General features: G+C 51.2%; 1 protein-coding gene across 1 annotated transcript in view; it reads right to left on the reverse strand.

Moving 5' to 3' along the window:
* Window positions 1-5,918: 5,918 nt before the first annotated feature.
* LOC135975016 (E3 ubiquitin-protein ligase TRIM39-like) overlaps window positions 5,919-14,800 on the reverse strand; it is a 32,710-nt gene continuing 23,828 nt past the window's right edge. Inside the window, exons 5-7 of the mRNA XM_065565050.1 lie at window positions 14,002-14,022; window positions 13,872-13,898; window positions 5,919-7,097 (exon numbers count right to left, since the gene is read on the reverse strand). Of these exons, the coding sequence (XP_065421122.1) occupies window positions 6,538-7,097; window positions 13,872-13,898; window positions 14,002-14,022 (608 nt within the window). The 3' untranslated portion in view covers window positions 5,919-6,537. The remainder of the gene's footprint in view (window positions 7,098-13,871; window positions 13,899-14,001; window positions 14,023-14,800) is intronic.

Raw genomic sequence — 14,800 nt, forward strand, 5'->3', positions numbered from 1 at the left:
CTGAAGATGCCATTGCTTGGCTTGATGACTATGCACATGCTAAATGAATTCACAAAGAGGTCTGCCAGCCAGGGATTGCAGGAACTGATGGGGGGAGCCCATTCAGAGTTAGAAATTTAAAAATGAACATTGCCTTCAATTGCATCATGACACTTCATGCTCTAAATCAGAGGTTCCCAAAGTGGGCGATACCGCCCCCTGGGGGGCGCTGGAACAATCCAGGGGGGCAGTAGTAGCCTCGGGTGCAATTGGGGGGCGTTGAATAAAAATAAGGGGGCGGTGGAAGCATAAAGAAAGAAGAGAATATAAGAAAATTTTGAAAAACCGTTCGGACATGTTTCATCTGTTGTGTAACAGAGTTAAAGTTGTAGTGATTACTTTATTTTCCAAATAAATTCACAAATTATAACCGATCGGGTGTCAAGTCCGCCAACAGCTCTTAACAAGCAAGTGTTCGCAGGCGAGCGTGTCGTGCATTGTCGGGAAGTCCAGCATGCATCGGCAGGAATATGTGCGTGTAATGACTTGTTTACAATACGATACTATAAATAGGCGACATGTATGAAATCTAATTTAGATTGTTTCTGAATTGTGTAAAAAGCAGTTAACAGTAGTGCAATAAGTATTTAAAAATTATTTATATTCAATACCTTCAATCTTTACGGATCACATACAAAGCAAATTGTATTATTGTTGTTTCAATAAAACAGCAATTTACACGTGAGTATTTTTATACATTTTCTTACATATCTACCGTACGTTTCTGTGTCTCTAGTGCTTACTAATAATAAAATCGTAGCAGGCTTGTGTCAGTACAGTACCATTTGAAGTGTACAGTCAATATATTTGTCATATTTTTATTACAATATTAACGAAAACAGGGAATGAAATCGTAAAAAAACTGTTAACTATTAACATTTATTTATATCTATCGAATCATCTGTGTTAATTGGTAAATAAGGCGTGTGTTAATAAGGAACAATTATTTAAATAAGGGCAAACTAAATTAAAACTATTAACTGATTTTTAGTTGCATATTGATTATTTTTAATTAATTATTTCTTGATAAATTTAGTATGATATTTGACAATTTAATATCAAATACATATATCTAATCATAGAATCATAGAATCATAGAATATCAGGGTTGGAAGGGACCTCAAGAAGTCATCTAGTTCAACCCCCTGCTCAAAGCAGGACCAATTCCCAACTAAATCATCCCAGCCAGGGCTTTGTCAAGCCGGGCCTTAATGCTGAGCAAAGAACAAAACCCAGTTTATTAGTTTCATTAGTATTTTAGTTTGGTTGTCTTTTGCCATCTTACGCAAAAACCACTGTATACCTGATGTCGTGGGCGATATTCTAATAATACATCTTTCTTTATTATATTGTAGGACATAGGTAGAAATATAGATACATAAAAGAATGCAAATTTGTCACTGCATCTTTCTGTTTGTTAGCTTAAAAAAGGTAGATTTCCAGGGGGGCGGTGAGTAATTTTTTTTCTGAAAAGGGGGGCGCTGAGTAATTTTTTTTTCTGAAAAGGGGGTGGTAGGCCAAATAAGTTTGGGAACCTCTGCTCTAAATTGTGAGTGACAACACATTTTTATGTCTTGTCAGATAGTAAAAACCATGTTGTATATTAACCTATTTGCCAATATATTTTCCCATGTAATAATACAATCAGATTGGATAAAAAATCACAGTAATTACACATAATTCAGTGAGAAATAGGGAAAGTAATGCAGATATTTCTGAAGGAAATTTGATGGTGAAATTATCTATTTTTAGATTAACATTTCCCTGTGTTAAAAATTAGGAAAAACACATAGCTTCAGCAGCCCATGCCACCTAGACACCAGCAGACTGGATAAAACCCACAAATGAATCCATCAAAAGATGATTTTAGGGTTTTTATTTTCAAATAATCAAGGTAAGTTTAGGGCACACTGCCATGAATGGCATATTGTGAATAAGTCTTCAAAACTGCATTATTACATTGAAAATGTTCATAACACATCATGTTTAAAACAAAAAGTAGTCCTAGCAATGCCATGTGATGTGCCTCCCCTCAGACTCTGCTCAGCTCGCTCTTCAAGAAATTAGGTTCAGTCACTAATTTCAAGGAATTAGACCAATCGGCCACTATTTTTACAGAGCATTCCAGAAGGTGGTGGACAGAACCCAGAGGAATTGTGATGAATTTCCTAGAGCAACTTTATTTTCTTTGTACTGTAAACCTCACATGACAACAAAAATATCACCCTTTTGACTGATTTATGGCCGAGAAGAAAGGTTTCCCAATAAAGCTTCACCAAATTTCACGTTATGTGTCATTAAGTGCCAGCGTCTTTAATACAATTAAGTTAATTTGTGATGATTCAGTAACGGAAAACAACCCCTTCTCTATTTCTTTATCAAACTGCATTTGTTGTGTCCTTATAACTGTAAGCAGAGTCAGGATGAGCTCTACCCTGACATTAGGTGGTGAATTATGGCGAGTGTGGAAAAGAACTCCAGGGGCTGATCTTGTTTGCATAGGCACACCCACTTGCCTGGCATGAAACAACAGCAACTCAAAGTGGTTACTTTGGCGGCAGGAAGAATAAAGTTTTGTTACTCTGATTCTGTGAATCAAGGCCAGTTGTACTGTTGTATGACAGAAGGACTGAGTGAGTCCTTCACCATTACCTAAGTAGCACTTGCTTGACAAGGGGCATGGGTTACAAAACCCAGTGAAAGGAGAGAGGATGGGGATAGGTTTTTGTATGTGATGGTATGGGGTCCCCCTCTGAGGGCTTGACACACCAATTGGACTACCTCCTCTCTCCACTGTTGAATGTCAGAGCTAACTTTGATTCTGAGAGGAATCTAGTTACAGGCTGCTGAGCTGAATTCACTTTGGGCCAATGGTGCACTAGCACTGGGGCTTCCCTACTATGAGCTGAAATTGCTAAGAGCTGAAATCACAAAAGAGCTGAGATCACTGAGGCTGTGTTAACTAGTGGGGGAGCCTGAAGCTATATTGCTAAGTGGCTGGCGGAGCAGCTAGCAGAGTGGAGCCTCGCGGGGACGGTTGGAGCTGAGCGGCTGGAGGAGCAGCTAGCAGAGCAGAAAGAACAGGAGTACTTGTGGCACCTTAGAGACTAACAAATTTATTAGAGCATAAGCTTTCGTGGACTACAGCCCACTTCTTCAGATGCATACAGAGTGGAATAAATATTGAGGAGATATATACACACACATACAGAGAGCATAAACAGGTGGGAGTTGTCTTACCAACTCTGAGAGGCCAATTCAGTAAGAGAAAAAAAACTTTTGAAGTGATAATCAAGCTAGCCCAGTACAGACAGTTTGATAAGAAGTGTGAGAATACTTACAAGGGGAGATAGATTCAATGTTTGTAATGGCTCAGCCATTCCCAGTCCCTATTCAATCCTGAGTTGATTGTGTCTAGTTTGCATATCAATTCCAGCTCAGCAGTCTCTCGTTGGAATCTGTTTTTGAAGTTTTTCTGTTGTAATATAGCCACCCGCAGGTCTGTCATTGAATGACCAGACAGGTTAAAGTGTTCTCCCACTGGTTTTTGAATATTGATGTCAGATTTGTGTCCATTAATTCTTTTCTGTAGAGACTGTCCGGTTTGGCCAATGTACATGGCAGAGGGGCATTGCTGGCACATGATGGCATATATCACATTGGTAGATGTGCAGGTGAACGAGCCCCTGATGGTATGGCTGATGTGATTAGGTCCTATGATGATGTCACTTGAATAGATATGTGGACAGAGTTGGCATCGGGCTTTGTTACAAGGATAGGTTCCTGGGTCAGTGGTTTTGTTCAGTGATGTGTGGTTGCTGGTGAGTATTTGCTTTAGGTTGGGGGGTTGTCTGTAAGCGAGGACAGGTCTGTCTCCCAAGATCTGTGAGAGTAAAGGATCATCTTTCAGGATAGGTTGTAGATCTCTGATGATGCGGTGGAGAGGTTTTAGTTGGGGGCTGAAGGTGACAGCTAGTGGTGTTCTGTTATTTTCTTTGTTGGGCCTGTCTTGTAGGAGGTGACTTCTGGGTACTCGTCTGGCTCTGTCAATCTGTTTTTTCACTTCAGCAGGTGGGTATTGTAGTTTTAAGAATGCTTGATAGAGATCTTGTAGGTGCTTGTCTCTATCTGAGGGATTGGAGCAAATGCGGTTATATCTTAGAGCTTGGCTGTAGACAATGGATCGTGTGGTGTGTCCTGGATGGAAGCTGGAGGCATGTAGGTAAGTGTAGCGCTCAGTAGGTTTCTGGTATAGGGTGGTATTTATGTGACCATCGCTTATTAGCACAGTAGTATCCAGGAAATGGACTGCTTGTGTGGATTGATCTAGGCTGAGGTTGATGGTGGGATGGAAATTATTGAAATCATGGTGAAATTCCTCATGCTGGGCCGCTGGGGGGTGCGCCGGGCCGCCGGAGGCCGGCGGTGCCGGGTGGTGCGCCGGGCCGCCGGGGGCCGGTGGTGCTGGGTGGGCTGGGGACCGGGTGTGCTGAGCGGGCTGGGGGTGCTCGGCCGGGGGCCCGGGGGCTGGCAGTGCTGGGCGGGCCGGGGGTGGTCGGCCGGGGGTCGGGGGCCAGGGCCGGCACCCCAGGGCCCGAGCCGACCCAGGCTGGAGCCACCGGGGGGGCCAGCCTGGGCCATGCCTCTCCCCCCCACACCTCCCTTACCTGCTTCAGGCTTCCCGCGAATCAAATGTTCACGGGAAGCAGGGGAGGGGGCGGAGACTTTTGGGGAAGGGGTGGAGTTGGGGCGGGGCTGGGGCGGGGGCGGGGCCCCATGGAGTGTCCTCCATTTGGAGGCACAAAATATGGTAACCCTACTGGAGCAGTTTGTGGGACGGCGGGAGTGGCTCACGGGACAGCTGGTGGAGTGGAGCAGCTCATGGTGAAGGCTGCAGCGGAACCCCACAGAGAGGCAGCCGGTTGGCCTCGGATCACGTAAGGTGCCCCTTAACACCCTGCGTGCCCCACCCCTTGAACTCTGGGGCTGCACTGACCAGGGACAGAGACTTTGGGGGGGTTGTTGGACTTTTGGGACTTTGGTGATTCTTGGGTTGCTGGACCCAAGAGACTTTGGGGTTGTTGGACTTTTGGGACTTTGGTGATTCTTGGGTTGCTGGTTTCAAGAACCAATGGGAAAGGACACAGCCCAATTTGCTGGGGTGGGTTTTTTGCTCATGGTTTGTGTCATGAATCCTGTTTGTGGTGTTTTTCCAATTTAATGCTGATGTCATTTACCTCATGTTATTAAACATTTTCTGTTACACTCAGACTCCGTGCTTGCGAGAGGGGAAGTATTGCCTCTTAGAGGCACCCAGGGGGTGGTATGTAATTGTCCCAGGTCACTGGGTGGGGCTCGAGCCGGTTTTGCATTGCGTTATTGAAACGGAACCCCTAGATACAGAACCCGGCCCTTGTTGCTGCCAACTTAGATGGGCAGAAGGGTTACATAACCAAGAACATGAAGAGCCCGGCAGTACATTGAAATCAACAGTGGACAGTGACAGTACATTGCCTGCAAATAATATTTCTAAAGAAAAATAAACTAAAAATGGAGATTTTAGAAGAGATTTCTACCTATACGAAGATAGCATTTGAGGTTGGGACTGTGTTTTGTTAATTGATGTGAGAAAAAGAAAGGAAAGGTCATATCTTGATTACCAATTATATGTAGCTAGAAAGTTAAAAATCACATGAATTAATGCTGACAGAAGTTCAAAGAATATTATATAATCTTGTGTGCATTAACTTAAATATATTGCTTAATTAATTCTATGATTTTTTCACCTATTAATTTTCAAAGATGTAGTGCAGGAGGTGGGTGTATGTGCCCTGCCTTCCAGAGAGAACCAGTGAAGACAATAAAGAGAGGGGGAGAGAGAGAGAGAGAGAGCAGCTGCACATGTGTGTAGTTGTGATGTTTATGACACATGTACATTATAACTGAACAACCCAGTCTGACAATTTAATAGTTTATTTTGTTAAGATAAATATTTGGATTTCTTGAAATTCCACAGTTGAAATACAAATGACATTATTTAGAGAAGTTAAACTTCAATATAGATTTGAGGGAAGAATAAAAAAAAATGTAAATAATTCCATTTCTAAAAATATGTTTAAATGCTTGCTTTTGAAATACTGTTGAAATGTAAATTAAAATATTCTTGTATTTACACCTTGTTACAATAATATTTTCTAAATTAGAATAATTTTTTTTCTTTCATATTTTACATTGGGATTTCACAGGGGTAGAAAATACTGACGAGAGTGAATGACCCCATCCCCCACTATCTGCTACCCCTGGGGCAGGGGACAGGGAAAGGTGAGGGCTGGGGGTTGCCAGGTGTCCGGTCTTCGACTGGAAGCTCCAGTTGAAAAGGGAAACTGGCAGCATCCGGTCAGCACAAAAAGTCCAGTTGCTGCAGTAACTGGCCCCCATCACTGGGGGCGGGAAGAGCAGCAGCGCTGGGAGGGGACAGTCTGTGCCGCGGGGTCACTGTCAGGGACCGAGATTCCCTCCGGCCTGAGCTGGGACCGGGCAGATTATCAGGGGAGCCGCATTTGTACCCCCAGCGTTACGACCAGGACAGAAATAAGGGCGGAGCGTCCCGGAGAAGGTGTCAGTGAAAGTGAAGAGATGGGACCTGTCAGTCACATTGTAAAACGAGACCTCGCCCGCCTCATAGTCCAGGAAAATCCCCACCCGGCTGGGCCTGACGCTCACAGGGAGGGGGGTCGAGGGGGAGGTGAGGGCCTTGTATCCCCCATCCCTCAACCACACGGCCCAGTATCCATCCTCAGGTGTGAGTGTGACCAGCCCCTTCCTGCTCACAGATTCCCTACAAACCCCCAGGTCCCAGCCTGTCTTGTCTCCCACCTCCACCTCCCAGTAACGCCTCCCGCCCGCGAACCCCTCAGCGCCCAGGACAGAGACACTAAGATCAAATCTCTCAGGGTTGTCGGGCAGATCCTGGCGTTTGTTGCCGCATCTCACATGTTTCCGATCCTCAGCCAGGACGAGGTTGGGATTTGCCGTGTCTGGATCCAGAGTCACGTCCACTGGGGAGAGAGTCACAGAGTCAGTGCCGGGGGCAGGGGCTGGTCACTGGGATCAAAGGGAAATTAACCTGCATCCCCGTTAATCGCTGGGGGCGGGGGTTGTTGCCTGAGGGGAGTCAGACCCCCTCTGCTTGTGAGGAGACAATGAGGGGGAAAGGGCAGGAGGTGCGAGGGAGGGGGGAAGGGAAGGTGTCAGTGGAGGTGGGGGAGGGGAGGGGACAGGGTGATGCTGGGAGAGGAAAGGGGAGGGGTAGGTGCCAGGAGCAGAAGGAGGTAGAGGGGAGGGGAGGCACAAGGGCAATTGATGGGCAAGAGGAGCGGGCACCAGGAGGACCGAGGTGGCAAAGGGAAGGGCACATTCCAGGGGGCTGCAGGGGGTAAGGGGAGGGGTGGGCTCCGTTGGAGAAGAAGGGGACAGACCCCAGGGGGCACAGGGAAGCAAGGGAAGGGGCAGGCACCAGGGGGCAGAGGGGTATGAGGGAATGGGGAGCTCCAATGGGGCAGGGGAAATCAAGGGAAGGGTGAGCTGCCAGGGGGTGAGACGATGAGGAGTGGGGCAGGTGGAACCATGGGGGGGAGCGAATGGGCAGGCACTGGTGACAAAGGGGCAGAATGGGCTGTGAGGGAGCAGGTGAGCAGAAGGGGGGCAGAGAGAGGGGTGTGGAGAAGGGCAGGCTCTAGGGGGGCAGAGGGGTGTGAAGGGAGATGTGGGCACCAGGCGGGCAGAGGGAATGGCCTCGTGTGCCATTGGTAAAGATGCACCAGCCAGAATGTTGTGTCTGAAGCTGATTTCAAGGCAGTAATAGACCTTCAGCGTCACTGCTTTGTTGTAAGTTTAAAATTAGCATTTTGAAATAAGTAAAAGAATGCAATGATTGTTTTCTCCTCCATTGCAATTTGATGTTCCTGTTCAAATGTTCTGTGTAAATCAATCCTGTTTTGTGTGTGAATGAGGAATGTGTGTTAGAAGATAAGTGTGAAGGCCATCACCGGACCAGATTTTCTAGGGAGGAACAAGAACAGATGTAAAGGCGCCAGGAGATTGCAACACGCCCCTATTGAGATGTCAAGGAGGGCAAATTGACGACTCTAAAAATGAGGCAAGCACCTATCAATCGGGACAAGATAATTGTGATCAAAACCAGCCTAGGGTAACTCTCAGAGAGACTGATGAAGGAATAAGATAAAGATAAGAAGAACAATTCAAGAAAACAAGCACTCTCAAACAACGATTGATTACAGCATGACAGTGCAAAATTCATTGGTCCCAATGAAGGAAGATCACTATATAAACAGGGTGCTTTGCCATGAAATTTTGGGTTTGTCCTGCCAAGACTTCCCCAGAGCATCGTGTCGCGATGGACAGAATCCGGCTTCTCCCTACCCGCGATCAACCTAGTTGGCCACTAGGTTGCTCCGGACTCTGGACTGGTAACTATAACATTGACTGGCGGGACGGTATGTGTGTATGTGTGCTTGTGTGACTGAATGCATGTGCTAATTTTTGTATCTCCAGTAAATGCGGCTTTTTGCTTTTCCCCCTGATTCCGTGTGCTTCTTGTAAGCATAACAGGGGGAGGGAGGGAAGGGGTAGGCAACAGGAGGGTGCAGCAGGTAAGGGAAAGGGCAGGTGCCAGGGGGATTGAGGGGGTTGAGCAGAAGGGCAGACACAGGGAGGGCACAGGAGGGGAGGGACAAGCACCAGGGGGCAGAGAGGGGGGAGGAGAGAGGCAAGGGCAGGTGGGTAGAGGGAGGTGTTAGGAGAGGGGATTGGGGAGAGGCAGGTGGCAGGGGGTCAGAGTGGTGCTAGAGGAAGGGTGGGCACAGGGGGGTGAGGGAAGGGGCAGTTGCCAGGGGTCAGAGAGGGTGGGGAGGGGGCAGGTGTTGGGAGGGCTGAGGGGAGTAAGAAGGGCGGGAACCAGGACAGCAGAGGAGGGTGAGGGGTGGGGTGGCCATCAGGGGGCAGAAGGGGATGAGGGCAGTGGTAGTCACCAGGGAAGCAGATGGGGGTGAGGGGAGGGGTGGGAGACATGGCAGCAGAGGAGGGAAAGGGGACAGGTGGATGCCAGGATATAGTGGGGGGGGAGGTGTGAAGTGATGGGTGGGCTCCAGGATGCAGAGGATGTTTGGGGGAGAGGGGAAGGTGCCAGGAGAGCAGGAGGAGAAGCGAGGGCGGAGCCAGCGAGGCAGAGATGGGTGGAGGGCAGGGGCACATGCCAGGGAGGCAAAGTGGGGGCAGAGGGGCAGGGGCCCAGGGGAGCAGAAATGGAGTGAGAAGAAGTGGAGGGGCGGGGGGGGTGGTGGAGGATAGAGGCAGTGGCCAGGTGGGCACAGGATTGAGGAAAGGGTACGGGAGGGGCAAGAGCCAAAGAGGGGTGAGGGAGAGGCAGGCCCCTGGGAATCTCTGTTGCTTTCAGGCCATGTGTGGTTGGTTTCTCGCTCAGAGCAGGTCGGTGCTGTTCCCACACACACTGGGGGTGCAGCCTGCCCCAGGGGGAGCTGCTGGGACTCTCCATGCTGGTGGGCCCCACGGGCCCCACCTTCCAACCAGGCAAACCCCACAGCCAGCCCCTCCCCTCGTCCGGCGCAACCCCTCCCCCAGGGTGGCAGTGGTCTGGGTTGGGCTCACTGGGGGGGCAATACAGTGGAAGATTCCGGGGGGGGCGGGGTATAAATGCACACTAATGGGCTGTTTTTAATGAGGCCAGGGCAGTGGGGAGGGGAGGGGGCATTTCTCCACTTACTGCCCCCTCCATCTGGGAGAAGCTGCACCAGGGGCCAGTCCCAGTTCACACCCGCAGAGCATCTACACTAGGCGTTTGCACCAGTGCAGGTACCTTGGTGCAAGGAAACCCCAGCAGATATGGCCTGAGACACTGTTGTGCCAGGGGCTGTAACCCCTCCCATCACTAGGGTTATGGATCAATAATTACAGGGTCACTGGAGCAGAGGAGCTGGACTATGGGTCTCCCAGTTGGGGCCTGACCCACTGGGCTGCACAGTCATTCTCACTCCCACGCTTTGGCCCAGTGCCCATGGCAGTGTTTAGACACAGGGGGATGTCATCAGACACCCAGAGCCCAGCGGTTCGAGCCCTCATGGCATCACACGGGGGGATTGAACCTGGGGCTTCCAGCTGAGGGCCCAGCCACTGGGCTAAAGGTTAGAAGGGAAGCAGCGGCACCTTTTTCTGTTAATTGAAACTAGTCAGCAAACTTGACATGGATTCACGAATAGTTTCTGTTGACACGAAATATAATTTTGCAGCAAATAAACTATTTGTCCAAAACATTTCACCCAGCTCCACTGCAAACCTGTCTGAGCAACTTACGAGCCCCAATCCCAGTGACCTGCAGTGAGTGACTGGCAACATCCCCAGAAACGCACAGTTACGGGCAGGCCAGGTTCAGGACATCAGCTATGAAACACTCCAGAACTGCTGTTTAATTTGCCCTTGGCAGACAAATGGCCCCTGAGCCCCTGATTTCACCCCCACAAATCAGGCTGAAAATGAGACTTGGCTCCAGTGTGAACTCTCTGCCCAGAGCGATTTGTCCCATGGATGCTGCTAGTGGCACAGACCCTCTGGAGCTGCACCACGGCAGCAAGTCTCAGAGCTGGGTGGATAGATTCAGATTTAGTGCCCCTCTTTAGCACTAAAAATAGCCACGTAGAGGTTCAAGCTCTGGCTGGAGCTCAGGCTCTGAAGCCCAGGGTGGAGCTGGGTCTGCCCCTCACAGCACACGTGGAGACATTGTCTGTGTCCACGTCCCCTTCGCCCCCTTCCTGGGATGGGGAACAGCAGCCCCAGGGCTGCTCCCTTCACCCCTGGGACAGGGGAATGAGAGCCCTCAGCCTCCTGGGCATTGGGGCCTCCCAAAACAGGTTCCTGGGTGAGCGTGAAAGTGTCTCCACCCAGAAAGCTCTGTGCCCGGCAAATACACAGATGTGCCCGTGGATCAGGATCCGAGATGGTACTCCCCCAGGAGTGATGGAAGCTCTCTAAAAGTAAAGGGGTCATTGGTGCCCAAACCGTGGCCCCACCCTCCCATGCCGGCCCTTCTCCCTGAGCTCCTGCCCCCACACCACCCCTCACACTGCCTCTTCCCCCCAACACCCTGCCCCCCTGGTCGGTCCTTTCTGCCCTCTCCTCCCCGCGTCGCTCACTCTTACAGCTGGTAAAAAGTGGGAGGGCATAGCCCTCCCATTAGTAAAAGTGATGGAGTCATGGCCCCCTGGCACCCCTCTTCCAGTGCCCCTTACTCAGCCCCCCCTCCTCAGGAGGAGAGGGGGCTTGGGGCAGCGTCAGTGAGTTCAGTGCTAGGGGTACGAGTGGGGTTTACACCCCAGCTGCTGGAGCTCTGTGTATCAAAGGTACGAGGATGTCACAGTGGCCGTGTGAGCCCCCCACTGTCCTGCCAACGTGGCTCAGCCCTGACACCTGCTGGAGCCTCTCCCTGGGGAGGAACCGTCCCTGTGGCCCGTTCAGGCCTTGGGCTCCCTGTGGAGGTGGCCAGTGAGGCTGCCGTTAGAGTGAGTTACACTGTGAGCTCCTGTCTGCTGGGAACTGGACTCTCAACCTGGGCTGAGATCAGTGACTGGGGAGTGAAAGGCCCCAGCTGCTCTCACTGCCCCCCTGGGCCAGCCCAGCACTGCCAGCCATTCAGTGTGATACCAGCGATGCTCACACTTGGTGACACCCCCAGTGCCACAGGCGGGAAGGGCGAGGGCCTGTCCAAGGAGCAATGGGCACAATCTGCAGCAAGGGAGACTGAGGCTGGAGATGAGGAAACACTTTCTAACTCTCAGGGCAGTGACGCTCTAGACCCGGCTCCAAGGGAGGTTGTGGGATCCCCGTCACTGGAGGTTTGTAAGAACAGGACAAATCCCTGCCAGGGATCGTCTAGGCCCTGACCCAGTGTCAGGGGCTGGACTAGGTGACCTCTCGAGGTCCCTTCCAGCCCTGCATTGCTATAATTCTAGGTTACAGCTGTTCTGGGGCTGGGCCCAGGGCCCTGGGGGCTCTAAGCATGGTGAGTGGCACGTGACAGAGTTAACACTGTTAGTGACCCTGGCAGCTCAGCGTCCTGCCAGGGGCCTGGGCTGGCATGTGGCTGCCTGTACCTGGCTCAGCTGGGTGTTACTGGGCCGTGTGGACAGGACCTAGGGTTGGCACCTGTCCCCGCCAACACCCCAACCCCCTGCCCCAACCCAATGCCCCTTCCTTCAACCCAAACCCCTCATCCCCAACCCCACCCCAGAGCCCACACCCCCAGCCAGAGCCTGCACTCCCTCCCTCCCTCTGAACCCCTTTCCCCAGCCCAGATCCCTCTCCCACACCTTGAACCCCTCATTTCTGGCCCCACCCAGAGCCCACACCGCCAGCCCAGAGCCCATACCCTCCAGCACCCCAATCCCCTGCCCCATCCTGGAGCCCTCTCCCACACCTCAAAACCCTCATCCCTGGCCCCACCACAGAGTCTGCACCCCCAGCCAGAGCCCTCATCCCCCCCCCCCCGCACCCCAAACCCCTGCCCCAGCCCAGTAAAAGTGGGTAAGGGTAGGGGACAGTGAGCAACGGAGGGAGAGAGAATGGAGTGAGCAGGGGTGGGGCCCCAGAGAAGGGTAAGGGCAGGGGCAGGGCCTCAGGGCAGGGGCGCGGCAGAGGTGTTCGGTTTTGTGAGATTAGAAAGTTGGCAACCCGACCTGTCCAGGTTTTCCCAGGATTGTCCCTTTGTCCATGTCACTGTCCTGGGAAATCTGTGAGTCTGCCCAGGACATGACAAGTCCCAGGTGTGTCAGTGGCTGTAGCGGGGGAGCTGCGGGGTGGGGGTCCCTACGCAAAGGGAGCTCTGGGTCCAGAGTGCCTGGAAGCTGCAGAGACGGGCAGCTTGGAGCAGTGAGTGAGATCAGGAGCTCAGGGCTAGCAGGGCCCAGTCACCATTGTGCAGGTACCAGCTGTGGGGGTCACCGCCGGGGGCAGCGGGGTAGATCTGGCACCTCTGCTTGGTGAGGTTGGTATTTGGGGCAGTCCAGGAGCAGGAGCCTCTGGGAGCTAATGCCCTCTCCCGGGATTCGGATGGGGAGACAGTGCCCGGGTGAGGGGACAGGTGGTGTACATGAACCAGGCAGATTTCCTGTCTTTCTGCACCTCAGAGGTGGCGAACCTAACAGGACCCCCAGCGGTGTTTGTGTAACTGCCCTCGGTGCCCCCCTCCCTCCCAGCTCTGTGTGGTAGGATACCCCGGAGTGCATGGACCCCTGGGCACAATTTGTTGTAACTGGGTGAGAGGAGCATCACAAGCTGGTTATAAAAACCTGCCTGCCCTTGCAGTGGGGACAGAGTCTTTCTCCCCCCCAAATCCAGGGGACACTGAACAGCTCCTGTCTGGGCATGTTACGCTAGAAGGAAATTGTGGCTAAAGCCCGGTCTGAGCATAGAAATCCTGCTGCTGGGAAGAGAGAGCTTGGCAGTTCAGTTCAATTATGGCCAGATAAGAATGTCCATCCTGCAGATCCCAGGTACGGCCCTGGAAAGGTGACACCAGGGGGCAGTATTCCCTCACCAATCAGCCCTTTCCCAAAGGGGGCATGTCCCTGCTCTGCAATAAACCTGGGGTGTCGCCTGCCCCTTTCCATGGGCCCCCAGTGACATTGCTGTTTTTAGCCTATTGAATTTCATAGGAAAATGCTCTGTGCAGGGAAAGGAGCAGAGAGCTCCCAAGGGGAGGTGGGGCCTCACCATGGATAAAACATAAGTGGAATGTACAGTACCTGCGCAGAGCTGGGCGCATCTCCACCCTGCAACCAAACACAGACAGAAGGGTGAGAACTCCCCTGAACACCGACACGCTGAGCAGGAGACAATGTCACACAGGGTGATACAGGGGGGAATGGAACTTACTGAGCTCAGCCTGGAGTTTCTCTAAAAATCAAACAAAGAGAAATGAGTCAATATTACATAGAGTGACCAGATGTCCTGATTTTATAGGGACAGTCCCGATATTTGGGGCTTTGTCTTATATAGGTGCCCATTACCGCCCCCTCATCCCCTATCCCGATTTTCACACTTGCTGTCTGGTCACCCTAATATCACATTATCTTGCGGAAGAGAAGAGAGTCAAAAAGACTTTAAAGCAGGGAAGTTAAAATCCTTAGACTCAGCCTGGAGGCTACGTCAGCAACCAGAGCCTGGCACCTCCTGAGCAGCAAAGGAATTAGCAAGGGGAGGAATATTGTAACCCCACCTGGCCAGGTGCAGGAGGTTGTTAGAGCCAAACAGGGATCCCTCAGCAAGTGGAAAATATTAACCCTGGGAAGCCAGCAGAAAGGGTCATACAGTACATTGGGTGAAGTGCATGATGGGAATTAGGAGGCTAAAATGGAATTAGCAGAGTGAATGGCCGGAGAGATAAAACAAATACCAGGGAATTATTTCAGTCCATGGGAATCAGGACACCTGTGAGAGAATCGATGGGTCCCCTGGATCTGCAGGAGGCGGGGTGGGGGGAAGGGAGCAATTGAGGAGGGTAAGGACAATGCTGAGAGACTGACTGGTTTCTTTGCATCAGTTTTCACCACAGAGAATGTTGGGGAGAGACCTGCCCTGGAGCTGCTCTGTTCAGGAAATAAAGACCAGGGATCGAGGAGTGAAGAGGAGATATTGGAACAACTGATAAGTTAAAGAGCCAGCAGCCATCATG

This window comes from Chrysemys picta, chromosome 12 (genome assembly GCF_011386835.1).
Source record: "Chrysemys picta bellii isolate R12L10 chromosome 12, ASM1138683v2, whole genome shotgun sequence".
Lineage (NCBI taxonomy): Eukaryota > Metazoa > Chordata > Testudines > Emydidae > Chrysemys > Chrysemys picta.